This window comes from Fusarium falciforme, chromosome 7, assembly GCF_026873545.1.
Source record: "Fusarium falciforme chromosome 7, complete sequence".
NCBI lineage: Eukaryota > Fungi > Ascomycota > Sordariomycetes > Hypocreales > Nectriaceae > Fusarium > Fusarium falciforme.
In genome coordinates this window covers 2,069,521-2,085,384 of record NC_070550.1, presented here as the reverse complement: position 1 = coordinate 2,085,384, position 15,864 = coordinate 2,069,521, and the positions used below count along the sequence as shown (strand labels likewise).

At 50.4% G+C, this 15,864-nt stretch overlaps 4 protein-coding genes across 4 annotated transcripts; 1 reads left to right on the top strand and 3 right to left on the bottom strand.

The window, feature by feature from the left end:
- Positions 1-2,740: 2,740 nt before the first annotated feature.
- NCS54_00925600 (Hypothetical protein) lies at positions 2,741-4,790 on the bottom strand (the record flags this gene model as incomplete). Its single annotated transcript, XM_053154609.1, has 6 exons — positions 2,741-2,907; positions 2,971-3,283; positions 3,331-3,462; positions 3,508-3,769; positions 3,818-4,371; positions 4,533-4,790. The coding sequence occupies 6 exons, from the start codon at positions 4,788-4,790 to the stop codon at positions 2,741-2,743; spliced, it is 1,686 nt and encodes a 561-aa protein (XP_053010584.1).
- Positions 4,791-10,150: 5,360 nt separating this feature from the next.
- On the bottom strand, positions 10,151-11,447 carry NCS54_00925500 (PKS-ER domain-containing protein; the record flags this gene model as incomplete). Its single annotated transcript, XM_053154608.1, has 5 exons — positions 10,151-10,459; positions 10,524-10,724; positions 10,778-11,173; positions 11,231-11,274; positions 11,330-11,447. 5 exons carry the CDS (start codon positions 11,445-11,447, stop codon positions 10,151-10,153), a joined length of 1,068 nt encoding a protein of 355 aa, XP_053010583.1.
- A 478-nt stretch (positions 11,448-11,925) lies between these two features.
- On the top strand, positions 11,926-13,282 carry NCS54_00925400 (Hypothetical protein; the record flags this gene model as incomplete). Its single annotated transcript, XM_053154607.1, has 2 exons — positions 11,926-12,003; positions 12,056-13,282. 2 exons carry the CDS (start codon positions 11,926-11,928, stop codon positions 13,280-13,282), a joined length of 1,305 nt encoding a protein of 434 aa, XP_053010582.1.
- A 203-nt stretch (positions 13,283-13,485) lies between these two features.
- Positions 13,486-14,655, bottom strand: NCS54_00925300 (F-box domain-containing protein; the record flags this gene model as incomplete). The annotated part of the gene is made up of 1 exon (XM_053154606.1): positions 13,486-14,655. The coding sequence occupies one exon, from the start codon at positions 14,653-14,655 to the stop codon at positions 13,486-13,488; it is 1,170 nt and encodes a 389-aa protein (XP_053010581.1).
- Positions 14,656-15,864: the final 1,209 nt, after the last annotated feature.

Here is a 15,864-nt window from a genome sequence, read left to right as displayed (position 1 = left end):
CAGTGCCCTTCGATGCTCCCATCATCGTTAGGGCTAGGGTTATCATGCCTCGTAAAGTTGAACTCCTCAGGGTGATCACTCAGGATGAGCAGTACGAGCCTAAGACTGGGCGGACAGGCTAGACGCAGTATCTTTATCGGATTAGTTGGGTCATATATCTAGCCATGTGTGGGACAAAACGCACCAAGTGTTTCTTGTTGAAGCATCTGAGGAAGACATAAGGCAGTCATTGAACGGCGAGAGCCCATCTGCTGGGAACCGCGTGCCCAACTCGATGACACGATAATTCAGTACCTTTAAACTGGTGTGCTTGACGGAGTTTCATTGGTTGGAATAGGTCTTTCAAAGCAGTCTAATTAACTAAGGACCTATACTATGATCACATTAAACCACCAAGTCCTACCCACGAACTCACCTTACAATCCTTCGAACGAGACCGGAAAGCCCAAGCCCACCCCTCGCTTCTTTCTGATTTTCTGTCATCCAGACCTTCAATAGAGACACAAAGTCTTGATGGCCCTGCAGTTTAGCTATGTCCAACGGGGTACCGCCTTTCAGATTCTTTGCCGTCCTTGAAACTCGCTGTTTGAGTAGCAACTTCCCAATGGGGACCCAGCCTTTCATTGCGGCCATGTGAAGCAAGTTATTGGATCCGCTTGCCTGAACATGAGGGTCTGCTCCGTGATCCATAAGTAGTTGAAGGATTTATTGATGACCATTTAATACCGCGTAGCATGCTGCAGTGAACTGGTCTGGACCACGTGCGTCAACATTTGCCCCAGCCTTGATCAATCGCGAGATGCAATCACAACTCCCTCTCGCAGCTGCAACCATCACAGGGGTATGCCGTTACGTATTGCGGATATTGGCAGATGCCCCGTGTTGGAGGAGAAAATCCAGAACTAGCAGGATTCCATGATAGGTAGCCACTTGAAGGTACGGATGATGTGTCGATGACATTCCGTCAATGTCTGCGCCCTGACCGACGAGTAACCTGGCCATGTCGAAATCCTGCTTGCCAAGCGCGACCTCTAAAGGACGAACCCCAGCTGCATTCGGTTTATCAATGTCGAACCCCTTTCTTTGCAGCCAGGGCACCACTTTCTGGTGGCCATATCCCACTGCCAGGTGCAAAGCCGTTTGTCCGAGCCCATCCGGGAAATCTAGTTCGACCTGGGCTTCAAACATGGCTTCGAGCACTTGCAAGTCCCCTTGTTGTGCCGCCAGATGAACTGCGTCGCACCAAAGTTGTCTTCCATTCGAGCGTTGACTTGAGCACCGCGATTGATGAGCTTTCGTACTATGCCGGGGCTTTTTCTCACAGCTGCTAGATGAAGGGGTGTCGGCCAGGTCTTGTCCGTACCCAAGTCTTGGACGTCAGCGTCAGTGCTGCATGTGAGAATGAGTTCGACAACGAGCTCGGAGCGCATTTCCGCTGCTACCATAAGCGGCGTGCAGCCTCTATCATCCCGTATGCCGAGGTTGATGCCTGGGTGCTGCAGGGGAAGCCGAACAATGTCGGCGTGGGATCGAAATGTGGCCTGGTGCAAAGGGGTCTGATGGGATGGGCCAACAGCATTGACGTCGGCGCCATTTGCGAGCAACTCGGTCACAATGTCTTTGTACCCAAGAGCTGTAGCCCAAACTAGAAGTGGCTCTTGACCATAGTCGGTAATATTTGGATCGGCATCCTGTTGCAGCAGAAGCTGTATGGCTCCAACCCGAGCGTTCTCAGTCGCTTCGCGGAGAGGGGTGCGCCCTTCAATGTTGTTATTGACATCGAAGCCGTTCTTTATGAGCTCCTTCATAATTTTCGTCTTGCCCAGCTTTGCAGCAGTATGAAATGCCTTGCTGCCCGACATCTCGGTGCAAGAGTCGACTCGCTTCTCCCATCTTTTCAGCCAGAGCACGACATTGTTCTCGTCCCCACGTGTCACAGATTGGCAAAGGCCTCTGTCAAGACTTTCAAGTCCCTTCTGATCGGGCACGGTGTCTAGAGTCCAATAGTAAGCGGCCGCCTGGTAAATGATGGGAAGCTTGCATACCATGGTGACCATCATCAGGCTCCACCCCAATAGGGACAGACATGATGGGAAACTCACTCCCGAAACCATCGGCGCAGTAGAGGCAGTGGTACATATACCCGCCCTCCTCGTCTTCACAATTCGTGATTCTAAACAGCAACTCATCGGCTGTCCCTCGCTCATCAACCTTCATTGAGATGAGTTGTTCCGTCCACAAAAGGGGCTTGGTGTCTCGACCTGGCTCCAACTTTCGCAATTCTCGCACCCAGAGTATATAGGCGTCGTAGTTCTCCCTCGGGTTTCTACCATTCGATCCATTCGATTCGAAGAACTGGAACTCCTCTTCCAAGGATCTCCCTATTAAAATGGTCTTGAGTTCCCCTGTTAGCATTTATCATCGTGCACTGCCTGGAGTTGTCCATACCATAGTCTCGACGCGTACGCATACCAACACTCACAAGTCAAGGAATTTGGGTTGATACTAACGCACGAATTTTGTATCAATTAATGAAGGAAAAATAGTCAATTTAGTTAGATAATGTGCGGGTAAACAATAAACCAATCCATCTCAAGCACAACAACAGCCCAGCAGAACCTCCGCCTTTGTTGAAAAGGCTCCAGCAAGCTTCACATTCTAAACGAAGCCGCGATACCCCAGTTCGGTTAAACGATGACTTGGAGTACGAGAAATGTTGTTTTCCTCGAGATAGAATCAATCAATGCACGAAGCGGGCATCGAAGAAGCGGGCCTTGTCGGTCTCAGACAAATCCACGTATTGCCTGGCCAAAACCCGGTTTCGCCACACGTAGTAGAGCTTTGCCAGGACAAAGAGCACAATATTGACTACGCAGAGACCAATAAGGCCTTTGTTTGCAGTGTAGTCTAGTGATGGGCGTCATGTCAACATTCCATTCTCTCCTCGGGCAGCATTGGGTTTTTTCTTACAATAGGGTTTGTCGCCTTCGCGATAGATGTTGACGGCGGCGATGCTGCCTACTTGGTAGGTCATGTTGTAGATCGCCGCTGCCACAGCTCGACGGCCAACTGCCTTCGCATTCTGGCTGACCATGCCCACAAGAATAGAATGGGTGTAAGGGATTCCATTGATGCCAGTCAACATGGCATATCGAATCCAGGGGTTCGTGTCTGGCTTTAGGGCGACGAGAGCACAGAAGAACGGCAGCATCCAGAGATTACTACAGGCCGCTACGAGAAACCGCTCATTCAGTCTGGACGATATCTGGCCAAATACAACGACCTGCTTGGTGTTAGGAGAGAGTATGGACCATGTTGGATCTGGCGTACATTGATGGCGAAAAGCGCGTAGCCGGGGATGGCCAGCAAGTTCGATTGGAACACGGTATAACCCATTCCTCGCAGGATGAGGGAGAGATAATTCGAGGTCGGCTGGAAGGGAATCCAAGCAAAAATACCAACCTGCGTTATTAGCTTGGTCATCGGGGGCCACAATAGGATTCTCACGATGAAGATGGGCCACAGGTCAAAGTTGGACAGTGTTTGCCAGATGCCCCTAAGGGTCACCGCCGTACGGTTATTCAGGTCACCCTTCGTTGGGTCGTCGCGAAGCAGGCGGTTGACGAGGATTTTTTCCTCCTCTTCCGTCCACCATTTGTTGGTACCGTCTGGGCGCTTGAACGCCAAGGCGGGCTCGGTTATTGAAGGAGGCATGACGAAGAAGGCGGCAATTCCAATGAGGACACATATGAGGCCTTCAATAAGAAATCTGTATAGCGTAAGTTTGCATCAACTCTGTCAGGCTTCCCCAACTTACAGCCATTGCCAGCCCCCCCAGCCTAGAACTCCTCGCATTTCCAGGAGGCCAGCCGCAAGCAGACTGCCATAGATCTGGGTCAACGGGATAGCAGTGTAGAAAATGCTCAAGCGGACGGCTAGTTCGTTGCCCTTGTAGAAGTACGAGAGATACAGGATCTGCCCATAATTGTTAGCAATGGCCAGTGCTGGCGGGATATATAGGTCCCAAACCATTTCTGGGATGAACCCTCCCTGTGCAACACCCAACAAAGCACGAAGAAGCCAGAAGCTCCACCTAGCCTTGATTGCGGCTTGGGTCATGCACAGTGAGCCCCAAAGAACAATGACAGCGGGCGTGTACCGAAACGGCCCGACTTTCTTGCTGATCAGACCGCCGGGCAGCTCGGCAGCGAGGAAGCTGACCAAGTAAATGGTCTGGCCCGTATTGTAGTCATTGGTATTGACATCAATATCGTCGAGCATATTGTCAGAGACGGCGCGGTTGATGTTGCGACGGACGAGATCGAGGGACGAGAACATAATCCAAACCCAGAGCATGATTCGCCAGTCCAGCTAAGTGAGAGAAGCACTGATCAGCACCACAACACTTACGACAATGGGTAATCACGGATGGGAACAAATTCAGAATCATGCAAGGGATGGCCGGTGGGAGCATCCCCCCATAGAATCCCGTGGTGGGTGTGCAAGCTAGAGCGGAGGGTTTTGGTAATTACTTTCCTTTTAACGGTAACTTCACCCAGAGGAGACCACTGGAACGACGGATCGAACCTGTGTCTGCACTCGTACTTTGCATTGTCATAGACATTCCTCCAATATTCGGCTCGGGCCGGGTGCGAGAAGACGTGCGGCTCTACGGAGCCGTAGATGTGACCGGTCGAAGGCGGGAACTCGGTAATCACGGCATCGGCCGACTCGCTGGGCGTCGAGTTAGTGTCGACTTGGGTGTCCTTGACATTTTTGTCATATTCCATGATGGACGGTTTGCGATACGTATTGGTAGAGAGGATTGAGAAGAGAATCGAAAACCGAGCGTAACCAACACTCTCCCACTGTTTGGTGCGCTTGCAGCTTTTTGTACGCCCATACAGAGTGACATCCCGATATGCCCCCTATGGCGTGCTTGGGCCGATGTAGCAGTGCGTCAGAATTGGCCAAGATGGTGACAGAAAATGGAGCATTTTTCGGACTTGGATCGGTCCATGAGCCAAGCTTCGGGGCTAATAGAGCCCCGATTCCGGAACTCAGGTTGAGTATCGTACCCAGCTTGGCGGTAGCAAGTCGTGCGTGATGAGAAACGCGGGTGTTGAGCAGGGGCGATTGCACCATCACCTTGAGATAGCCCGCCATTATTGCGACAACTCGCGCTCTGAGCCAATTCAAAGCTTGCGTAAAACGCTGGCATGTTGATTGAGTAGCATGGTTGGTTTCCTCGCAGGCGCGGGGGGGGGGCCTTTCTTATCTTAACGAAGGCGAGTTGCTGGGTGCCACAAATATGTCCTTTACACATCTCGATAAACGCCATCCTAGGCCAGATGCGTCTCTCCAAACTCGGGCATCCCCTTTCACAAATACCCTCTAAGCCATCTCCCCGGAATGTCGTGCCTATGGCCACCAAGGTAGCGTATCGGATATGATGTTGCCAGAAGCCCCTATCCCCTCATCGGATATTCACATCATCCCTCTCGCCAAGTTTTCCTCCCAAAGCCCAGTGAGATATCTGTACTTTCTCTCTTGTCCAGACGCCTTAGATACCCCAGAAACGGCCAGCTTGTCGGACTAGTACATCAGATTTCGCCGGGTGTGATCCATCACCACGTTATACCACTGGTCCATGTGCAGGCACCGTTAGATCTTCTTGTCATCCATAATGTGAAGTAACTCGCAGGATCCGTTCCTGGAGCTCCCAGCCCCACATCTATAAAGGCGTTTTCTCAATATATTCGATTTTAAACGCCAGGGAGTGGACATATATCAATTCTACTACAAACAGATAGATAAGTTCCGTCCTTTTTTTTTTTCCAGCTCAGAGTAGTGTAATAGTGGCAATAGAGCTCCCGGCCAGTTGCGATGGCAAGGCTTGGATCCCGTGAACCGTCCATCGGCCCAACTTCAGTGACCCTTCTAGGCAGGGGCCCGTCGGTACAAGGCTTTGGAGATAGATAGTAGGCTCCTATACACTCTCCTTTTCAGTTCTTGACAGCCTCAAGGTCTCGGGCTGAGTCGCCAGCAGACTATGGCCGCGGCCTCCCGCTTATGGGTATTCCTGATGCTGCTGGACCGGCTTGAAGACATCAGCTAATATTTGAAATAAATCAAGTCTGGCCCGCCCTCACCTGGGGTTGCAAATATATCGACAAACCTAGTGGATTTTTCCAACTCTTAACCCCAATCTGGAGGGAAGATATTCGAATCGGTCGAGGCGGACTCCTCGTCAAGTACAGAATGATCCGGTCTCGCAAGACTTGTCGAGCTTTCAAAAGAAAATATCTGACACCTAGGGTACTACCCTGATACTAATGGTAGATCCAGGCGTCTCTCGCTGTTGATGCCTTGCGATAGAGAAATGCAAATGAAGCGAAACCACGCGACTGATATGTTGATATGCACATCGCCCGCCTGGTCTGCAAGGTTATCAAAAGGCCTACGACGTCTTCTTTCGGCCTCTTTCGTTTAATCCTGCAGGAAAGATCCATGCAAATCATTCAGCCGCGAGCGAGGACGTACCTGAGGTCATCCAACTTGCCAAATGCCTATGGGATGGATGTTTACACGGAAGCTCCGTCCAAGCATCAGGCAGGAGACAGCCGAAGTCACGCGGGCAACACAGAAACAGGAGCTAGAATGGGAAGGGAGTTATAAGAGGGCAGTAACGATGCCATGTAATCAATATCCTAGTCCGGGACAAGCCACCACAGCCATTCCATCAACTGTGAACCCTAGAGATGGGACTGGATGCATTCCGGAGCCTTAAGCGAACAACCCAGGATTTCGCTCAGTGGCTCGGTTTGCATAACTCAACGACGTATACGTGCGTTCTACCGTAATAAACGTAACACATGTAGTGAATCGCTGCCAATAAGCGGGTGGGTTGCAACACCCTTAAGGAAGCACAAGGCATTCGTACGTCCCCCATGGAGCCTTGCAATCTTGCGATGCCATGGAACGCGTGTTTAGAGGATTCGGCAATTTCTTGCAAGGAGGGCCGTCAGCTACTAAATATAGCAATAAAAGCTAGTGAATGATTGGCTCATTCGGACTCATCGCGCGACGATCCTGCACCTCCTACGGTCCTACGGCATTATTTGGGGGGGCATTGTCACATAAACCAGACGTCGGCACCAAGATTGAAATAGAATTCTCTAGTTTTAACAAAGTAAAGGATTCGAAGGATTCGCGCGGCCATGCTTATCAAGGCCTTGGCTCAGCACTAGTGGTACATGCCATGTTTTTGGACCATCGTACGGATACCTCAACGATTGAACAAGTAACCAACTTGTGTATAAATGTCGTTTCCTCCCACGGACGAACAGTGTCTTGACCAAATTCCCATCAACCCTATCATCAGGCCCATACAATTAATTACCTTTCAACATGCGCTTTTCTTCAACCGTTTCAGCCCTCGTTACGGCCCTATCGCTCGCCGCCAGAACCAATCATGGGCACAGGCCGAGGACGGAACGTGGGTTGCCAACAACTATGTTCACACGTTTGACAATGGTCGTAAGTGTAACTTTAATGTCAGAATGGGTATACAGCAGCAAGCTCATTCTCTTTTTAGTTCGGGTGCATGAAGCCTGTACATGGATGAACACGCAAGACCATCACCCGGCGGGTGATCCCTGTGCTGTAGGTAACATTTCTATCCTCTTTCTGTGTTGCTTTCTAAGTGTGACAACAGTATTGGGTGGATGGAAAGGGTACTATCGCAAACGGAAGTGAGTGCAGCCGCCAGCCGTGGTCCTGTCTTGTACTTACAAAACACATTTAGGATGCTATTGGAAGGACGCCACTTTGAGTGAAATGACCTGCTTTCGCTTTACATAGCCGTGTCCGCGGCAGACTGGCCGGTCGTGAGAAGGATAAAGTCAAGGTACCGCGAAGCCCTAGCAGGCTTTTTAAACACCCAGGATGGACAGGCCCCCCTTCAGAAACCAATCCTGCTGTGACGGAGTAGAGTGTCGCCGGCCCACATGACCGCTCCCGGGTGCCGACAGGAGACAGCCAGATAGCGTAGCTTCTTGAAAATTCCTCAAGCAACATAATTCCCAGATGTATGAGCTGCCGCTATCTCGTGATGCAGAATCGGTAGAGCTACAAGTCCCAAAGCTCCATAGGCACAAGGAGTAATTCTAGCTGTCCGTGCTTCAATCTGGAGATGCTGAGTGTCTCTCACAAAAGCCACTAAGAGATGCTCTGCTTGGAGAGGTACCCCCTGAGGAGTGAGGGTTTCGGCGTACATTTTTCTATTGTTGATATCCACCACAGGCCCACAAGCGTGGCTTGGATCAGAGGAAGTGGTGCTGGAAATGCGTTGTTGCTGTTACATGTCACGACATCGCGAAAACAGAAAGGCAAAAGAGTGAGGTTCCCACCAGCGACCAGTGGGGAGTTGTGCCGCATTTGAAGTAAGAGACGTTGCACATTCTGTGTGGCTGTCTGTCCATGGAAACAGGGGCGGTGTCTTGGGGGGCAGGGCATGTACACGTTTGACAGTGGTAAACTGTACAATTTGTCTTTCTATAGTAATACTTTTAGTTACCAATTTTTTACAAAGAGACTGCCCTTCACAGCATCTCTTGCTAAAAAGCAAAATTCCGGCCTAAACATTTCAACTACTCTTCATGATCATAGGCGTTGATAGTGGTTTACGACAAAAGTGTCAACTATCTTTGTGACCTAGTAGCACATGCAAATGGTGCAGGCTCGAGGATCTGTGGCGGAGCTTCAACAGTTCATGACCGCCAGTCTCCTGCTAGCCAACAGCGATTCCTTGGACCTTTCCGGTCCAAACAAACCCCAGCCCTACAGCATTCAGTTACTGTACAATCTGGCAAAACTTGAGGAGATCAACACAAGTAGCATACATGCCGATATTGTTGCCGACTTGTCCATTCCCATAGACTGCGTGGTTTACGAACCAGCCAGAAATCAGCCTCGAATGGTTGCCAAGTACACACCAGGGGGACGTGAAAAGAGGTTCGTGTGGGTGGAACGGAAAACCTATCACAGAGAGCTTTCTAGGAACGCATCGGGGCAGTTGGAACTGGATATCTCCCCGACAGCATTACAACAATCGGCACAACTGGCGAATCTTATGGCATCTCCAAAATCGGAGGATTTCTGTGCCCCCCACTGTTCGGGCTATGTGCTCGAGAAAGATAATCAGGAAAGAACGAGTCGGCTGGGCTGGGTCTTTCAGATGCCGGATAGCACAGATGATGCTTCCGCTCCACGGTCTTTACACTGGCTATTCACCCGTGTCCCCCAACCTCCTCTATCCGACAGGGTGACGATTGCGTCCAAGCTCGCTACCAGCTTGATGTATTTTTATTCCGTCAAATGGCTTCACAAGGCTATCCGCAGCGACAATATCGTCTTCTACTGGGACGGCACTCGGCCCAACCTGGAACAACCCATTCTTGCTGGCTTTGAATACGCGCGTCATGACGCACACGATATATCCGAAAGACCAGATCCAAACCCGGCGTGGGATATCTATCGGTGGCCATCTATTCAGGGTGAAGCAGCTACCGCGGTTCCTTCTCGAAAGATTTTCGACATCTATAGCCTCGGCCTAGTTCTCATGGAGCTTTTGTTTTGGAAGCCCCTAACTACGTTCTTGGACCTTCCAGACCTCTCAAGAGTGACTCTGTCTCAGTCTAAAAGGATCCGTAAGCATCTTCTGAAAGAATCTGAGTGTTTGGATAATGCGTTGGATACAGCGGGAAAGAAATACTGTGGGGTCGTGAAAAGGTGTCTAGAAGGGTATTTGGATGACGATGTTGATCAGTCTGGCCTCGGTATAGGGGTAAATGACAACGAGAGTGATATTCACAACAGCATTCTACTACAGGAGCAGTATGTCACGCGTGTAGTGCAAGAACTTAGAAGTATTCAAGTTTAAATACTAGTTGTCTTTAACTTCAGCTCCCATTTTTTTCCACAATCGTGTTCTTTTTCCCTTCCCATGCAATTCCATCAAAATCCATGATATCCACAAAGGGTCGAGCAATAAAAGGATGTACATCTAATCGACAATCATTTATGTAACTGTCGTATATCTGGGACCTCTTCCATCGATAGGCCATCTCTACACTTCATAGATGCTGTCTTAAGATGCCACCTGTATAACCACCTTTCCAAAGTGCTTTTGATCCCAGACATACTGATAGGCCTCGCGGGCCTCCTCCAGTTTAAAGATGCGCGCATCCAAAACGGGATGAAGGTCATTTACCTCTATAGCACGATTCATCGCCTCAAACTGCATCCTGGATCCAATACTGATCCCTTGTACTGTGCACGTGTGGATCACTGTCTCGAGGAATGTCGGCTCTTTGGTATCGTTGCTCCCAGGCGATGTGAAGGCGCTGATAGAGCCCACCATAGAGATCAGCCCGTTCAACTTCAAAGCAGCGAGGGCCTGCCGAATTGAGTTAGTCCACATTGACCGGGTATTCAAGGGAGATTTTAGGCGGAAAGCATACTTGTCGAGCAGTGGACGGCCCTCCCACCTCGACGACAAGGGAGACTCCTTCGTTGTTGGGGGTCAAGCTCTTAGCAAGCTGTCCCCATTCAGGGTTCTCTTTGTAGTTGATCACATGGTCCGCTCCCAACTTCTTGAGTTGCTCTGCTTTTTCAGCTGAGGAAGTGGTCGCGATGACGCGGGCGCCAGCCGCTTTGGCAAACTTGCACTAGATTAGCTCCAGACCTGCTTGATGAGTGATCGATAATACTGTACCTGGACTGCAAAGCTGCTTACACCGCCAGTACCCTCGGTGAGTACAATCTCACCAGGCTTCAAAGCGCGGCCCTCGAGCCCATATAGAGCGCTCCAGGCGGTTAACGCTGCGCATGGCAGAGCAGCAGCCTCGTTCAGTGTCAAGTTGTTTGGAACAGCAACGAGACCTTCTTCCGAAAACGCGCCGTACTCTCGAAGTACACCACTGAGTTGACCTCCAAGAGCACTCTCACGACCTCTGGCATCAAGAGGTCCAGCCAGGTGGCGCTGATGGACCAGAGTGGCAACTCGATCGCCAACATTAAAGCGGCTTACGCGGGAGCCGACTGCCACAACGATGCCTGCTCCATCGCTCAGAGGCACGATCCTATCCTTTAGCGGGAAAGGATAGAGTCCCTAGCCTTGTGATTAGAAGTCATCACCCAAGGGCACACAATTAGTATTTCGGCTTACCTTAGGGATCACTAGGTCGCGAAAATTGGGGGATGTGGCGTGAACTGTTGGATTTCAGGTTAGCCACCGACAAGGAAACCAAAGAATGAACAAGAATACTTTGAACCAGGACATCTTGGTCACCGATCGAGGGGACCGGGGCTTCTTTCTGAAACTCCAGAGAGTCAAAGCCATTGCTACCGTGGATTACCCACTGCTTCTGTGTCTTTGGAACCATGTTGCGCAAAAGAGCTTGTATAAAGGACCGGGAAACCTAGAATTTAGGGAGAAGACTTGTGTGATGAAGTGATGAACGGAATGGTGTTCCAAGAGGGCACTGGGTGCCTATTTATCATACTCCAGCGACCCTAGCGAACCGCCATATTGCTCCATCTCTTCCGCAAGCCTTCTCCTATGATGCATTTTACAAATAGGCTGACAATGTCAACCCGTCTTCAAATCCTTCACTAAGAAGCGTCTTTACTTCAAATGGCCGAGTTGCGATGATCCACGATTTGTCCAATGGACGTCTCATCAAGACAAATGACATCCGCAAAGGGTCTAGTCATGATCGACCGGCCCCGCAATTTGTCTTGTCCAGGGGTTGAGGATGGATTTATCAGCAAGCCAGGATGTATTGAAGCCGTTTCTACTTGTCGACACTTGCCTTTTTCCATCGCCGACCGGTTGGTTAAACGACTGAAGACAAAAGTATAATGACGAATGAGCAAGTACCGCGCCGCGGCCGGCCCCGCGTAGAAGGCCGTGACCAAGTCAACGACGACCAAGTCGAGGTGCGCCCACCAACACCCACTCCACCGAACTGCAGCTAATAAGAGACTCTAGATTAGACGAACACGCATGAGATTGGCGCAGAGAACGTACCGAGCTCGGAAAGAAAGTGCATTCAACCAGGAAAGAACCCGGAACCAACAGCTCAGCCAAGCCCTGGATCAGGCGCTGGCAACCTTTACTAGGTTCCATCAGCATGCCCTAGGCCTACCTGAGGTTCGTGGCTCGTCGGATCTTGTTGCTAGTCTGAATCAGGCGGCCTCCGAAATGGCAACCATTGCCAGCGACACAAGCAAGTCAGCCAGGCTTTTGCTTGCTTCTGCAACCACAGATTCCGGCATCCAACCGCAACAACAAGAAGCGATGCCGCTTTACCCTGGAGACTTGCAAACCCAGTCGGCGCTCAAGAGCGTAACCCTCACAATTCGTTCTGCTGACCTTGTCCTGGATACACTTTCCGAGAAGCTGTTCAGGGCTTGCCTCGAGCGCGTCTTCACCATCCTAGCAGGGAACTGTGGACCCAAGGGCCGGGTCCTAGACTTGAGGTTGCCACTAGATATTCTCGGTGAGGAACTTCTCAAGTCCGAGTCCCTCAATATCCTAGCGCTCCCTCTCGTGGCGGATGACTACCGCTACCTCCCCCATTCCATGCCCCATTTGCCGCTCATGTATCGTGTTGTTGAGGGGAGCCAAGACATTATACCTCGATTACCGGCGCCGTCGGTGCAGAGGATAGTAAGGGGCAAGACTAGGACGAGGCTCGCGACTGCATTCGAGCCGCTTCAGGGAGAATGGCTCGAGGCCATGGATGTTGAAGAGTACTTGGAGGACAGGGGAATCTTTCTACGTGGGGCTGGCTCGAGCCATGAGGCTGATAATCAGAGCTTAATGCCTATGGCCCAAGGTCTAGCACGAGTTTCGACTGAGGCCGATTATCAACAGCAGTCAATACCCGAGGCTGGAGATACATCTGCGGAAGGGCAACGTCACGAGCATGGGGATTATTCTGTGTTTGGGGTCCCAACAACCCAAGAATGGATCGGCTCAGCCGAGCTTCTTCCACCTCTTGGAACAGGGCTCCAATCGATCGAATCCTCAGCAGGACCGTGGACTGATCCTCGGAGGAGGAGCTCTCAGGTGGCCTCCCAGATCATCATTGACCTCGACAAGCTCGTGCACCTGCTGGCCTCGACTGCAACATGCCTAGGGCCTGTGCCAGGGATTCGAAGAGCTGCGGTGGACTCATCAATTGCACAGTCCGTGGTTCAGCTGTCAGAGTAGATTAAGCGCCCGAGATCCGGTACCCTTTGATCTCATCCTTGAATACTCAAGAAAATCGTATTAAGCTTTCGGAAATAGAAGATCTGTGTCTAGAAAAAAGAGACTGGCCACTCCACACGCTGAACATGCCGCGTTCTCTAAAGTTATCCTACTGACAGTGTCGATTCTATGACGGTGTACTAGTCTATCCAATATATAATGGTCTAATCCGAATCCTCGTCACCTCCAATCACATGGAGATGAAACTGCGATTGCGACTTACAAGCTTCCAGAACCTCCTTGGGAATGTCGCGATCATCCACCCTCACAATCAGTTCCTTCAGGTGTCGCGCCATTAGGTTCACATTCTCTATCGTGTTCACGAGTAGATCCGTGACCTCATCGTCCGTGCCCAAGTCGTTAAAGAACTCCAGAGTCTCGAGCTCCGGCGGTAGTCCCACCGAATGCAGACGCGGCCTTTTTGAAGATTTGCCATATAGCTGATGATCCCAATTCAGCCGCAGAGTTTTGAGGGCAGTAAAGTCGCGCAGGGCAAGAGCCCTAGAACTGCGCAGGAATGGTGAGTCGATCGTAATTGTTTCCAGCGAGTGACACGCGGACTTTAGGGCCATGAAATAGTCTCTGATGCTATCAGAGCTTTCCTCAAGTTCGGGCGAGGGATCTTCAGGGTGGGTCATGACGAATTCTTTGAGAGCCTTCGGAAATATGAGGAGATCGGAGAGTGCATCGTCGTTAATGTCGCATTCGATGAGATGCAACTTGCTGAGAGCAGTCTCGTGTGGACGTTCAACCACGTCAAATCCGCGATCATCCAGCTTTGCCCTCTTAATAACCAGCGTTTCGAGCGTCGGATGAGCGAAGACGTGGATGTTCTCTTGCAAATCCCAATACTGGTCGTCCTCATCCTGGTAAAAGAGCGTGCACGACTTGAGACAAGCCAGGTCAAAAGGGCTGTTGAAAAGGTGTCCCACGCTGTGCAGTAGTGAAACAGGCACAGCGATATCCAGTGTCTCCAAGTTTGACATACGAGAAATGGTCTGAGATATGCTGTTGGATGGCAAGGATTTGTCGGAAATGAGCTGAGGGAGAGTGGATGCGGGATAAGCGAGCTTGATATCCTGGATCGCCGAGCCGCGTCTAGGCCGGTAATTAAGGGACTCGCTGAAGATGAGATGCAGCTCAGGCGTTAGAAATTGAACCGTCTTGTACAGGACAGCGTCTGCGAGGGTGTGGTAGCGCTTATTTAGTCTCGAGACGCTGCAGAGGTCGTGGCTGGGTAGGCAGTTGAAGATCTGCACCAGCGTCTTGTCGGGGAGCCTATCAAGGTGTTCGACATGGTGATAAGGATGGTGATGATGATGAGAATGAGGCATCGGGTGAGGGAATGAAGCGGCGGCAGAGGTCTAAGGGTTGTTGATAGTTGATGTTGTTGTTGCTAGGGCTGATGAAATGGTTATCTTCCCTGAACGCTTGGCGCTTATCGCATGACGTTGGGGAATCACTGCTGTTTTGCACGTGATTACCCCAAAAGAAAGAAACCTCGGTATTTATATAGCGGGGTGTACATGTACACATCTCAGATTGCTACTGCTACTTGAGTTGGATCATTTTCTACACGGAAAAAGATTAAAAAAGTGACCGAAGTATACCTCGAGCGCTAGCAGGACAAGGTATCAATTTGCTTAGCGTGGACCCGGGGGACGGCTCGATACCTCGAGGAGAAGGACCGAGCGAATGGGTACCGCAACTCTCCAGAGTTAGATACATAACATGTGCACATGAAGCCGCTTGTGTTTAACTGCATCAAGTAGGTATTTCCGTTATTTACTCACACAGTCAACGGTCGTGATACCTGTCAGCACTTATTCTCGCAGTTGTCAAGTGACGATGCCTTCCCAACCCACTCACTCACTGCACCTACTTTACCTCAACGACCTCATACGTGTTTTCCATCTTTCCTTCGATATCTCGCCTTTCGGTCCAACCCACGTCAAAAAGAAGCATTTCCCTGGGTAGAAATCTGCTTTGTCTATTAAAGTGTTGCATTGGCTGACACTCTGCCGATAATCTCACAGCGATTTCGAGTCCAGCATTGAACATCTAGGTCTCCAGTCCAGACTTTCTAAAATATTTTCAAGGCGATGTCAGTAGATGCTCATGGTTGTGGGAGAATTGATAGCATGAACACCATAAACAGGTTTTAAAAAATCGAAGCGAGGCACCTCAGTCCCACTTTCATCTCATTTTCAAGAGAGCCCAGTTCTCGACCAAGGTCCAACTGCTGCCAAGTCCACCACACACCCACACAAGGCAGACTGAATGGCATTTTGGGTGCATTTTGACTGTGTCTCCATTCGACGCATTTCCTTATGTGGTCATCGCTTATGGGGTGGCTTGAAAATTCTCCCAATAGTCTGCTCAGCCTGCCTTGGCAATCAGGCTGGCAGACATTGTCATGAATTTGAGCCAGAAACAAAAGGGCAACTTTTCCCAGCCTGGTTCTCATTGCTTATCTTCGTTCTCTAAACTCATCCTTTCGTCATAACTACTCCCAAAGCTCCCCTCTCAGTCTACTTTCCTCA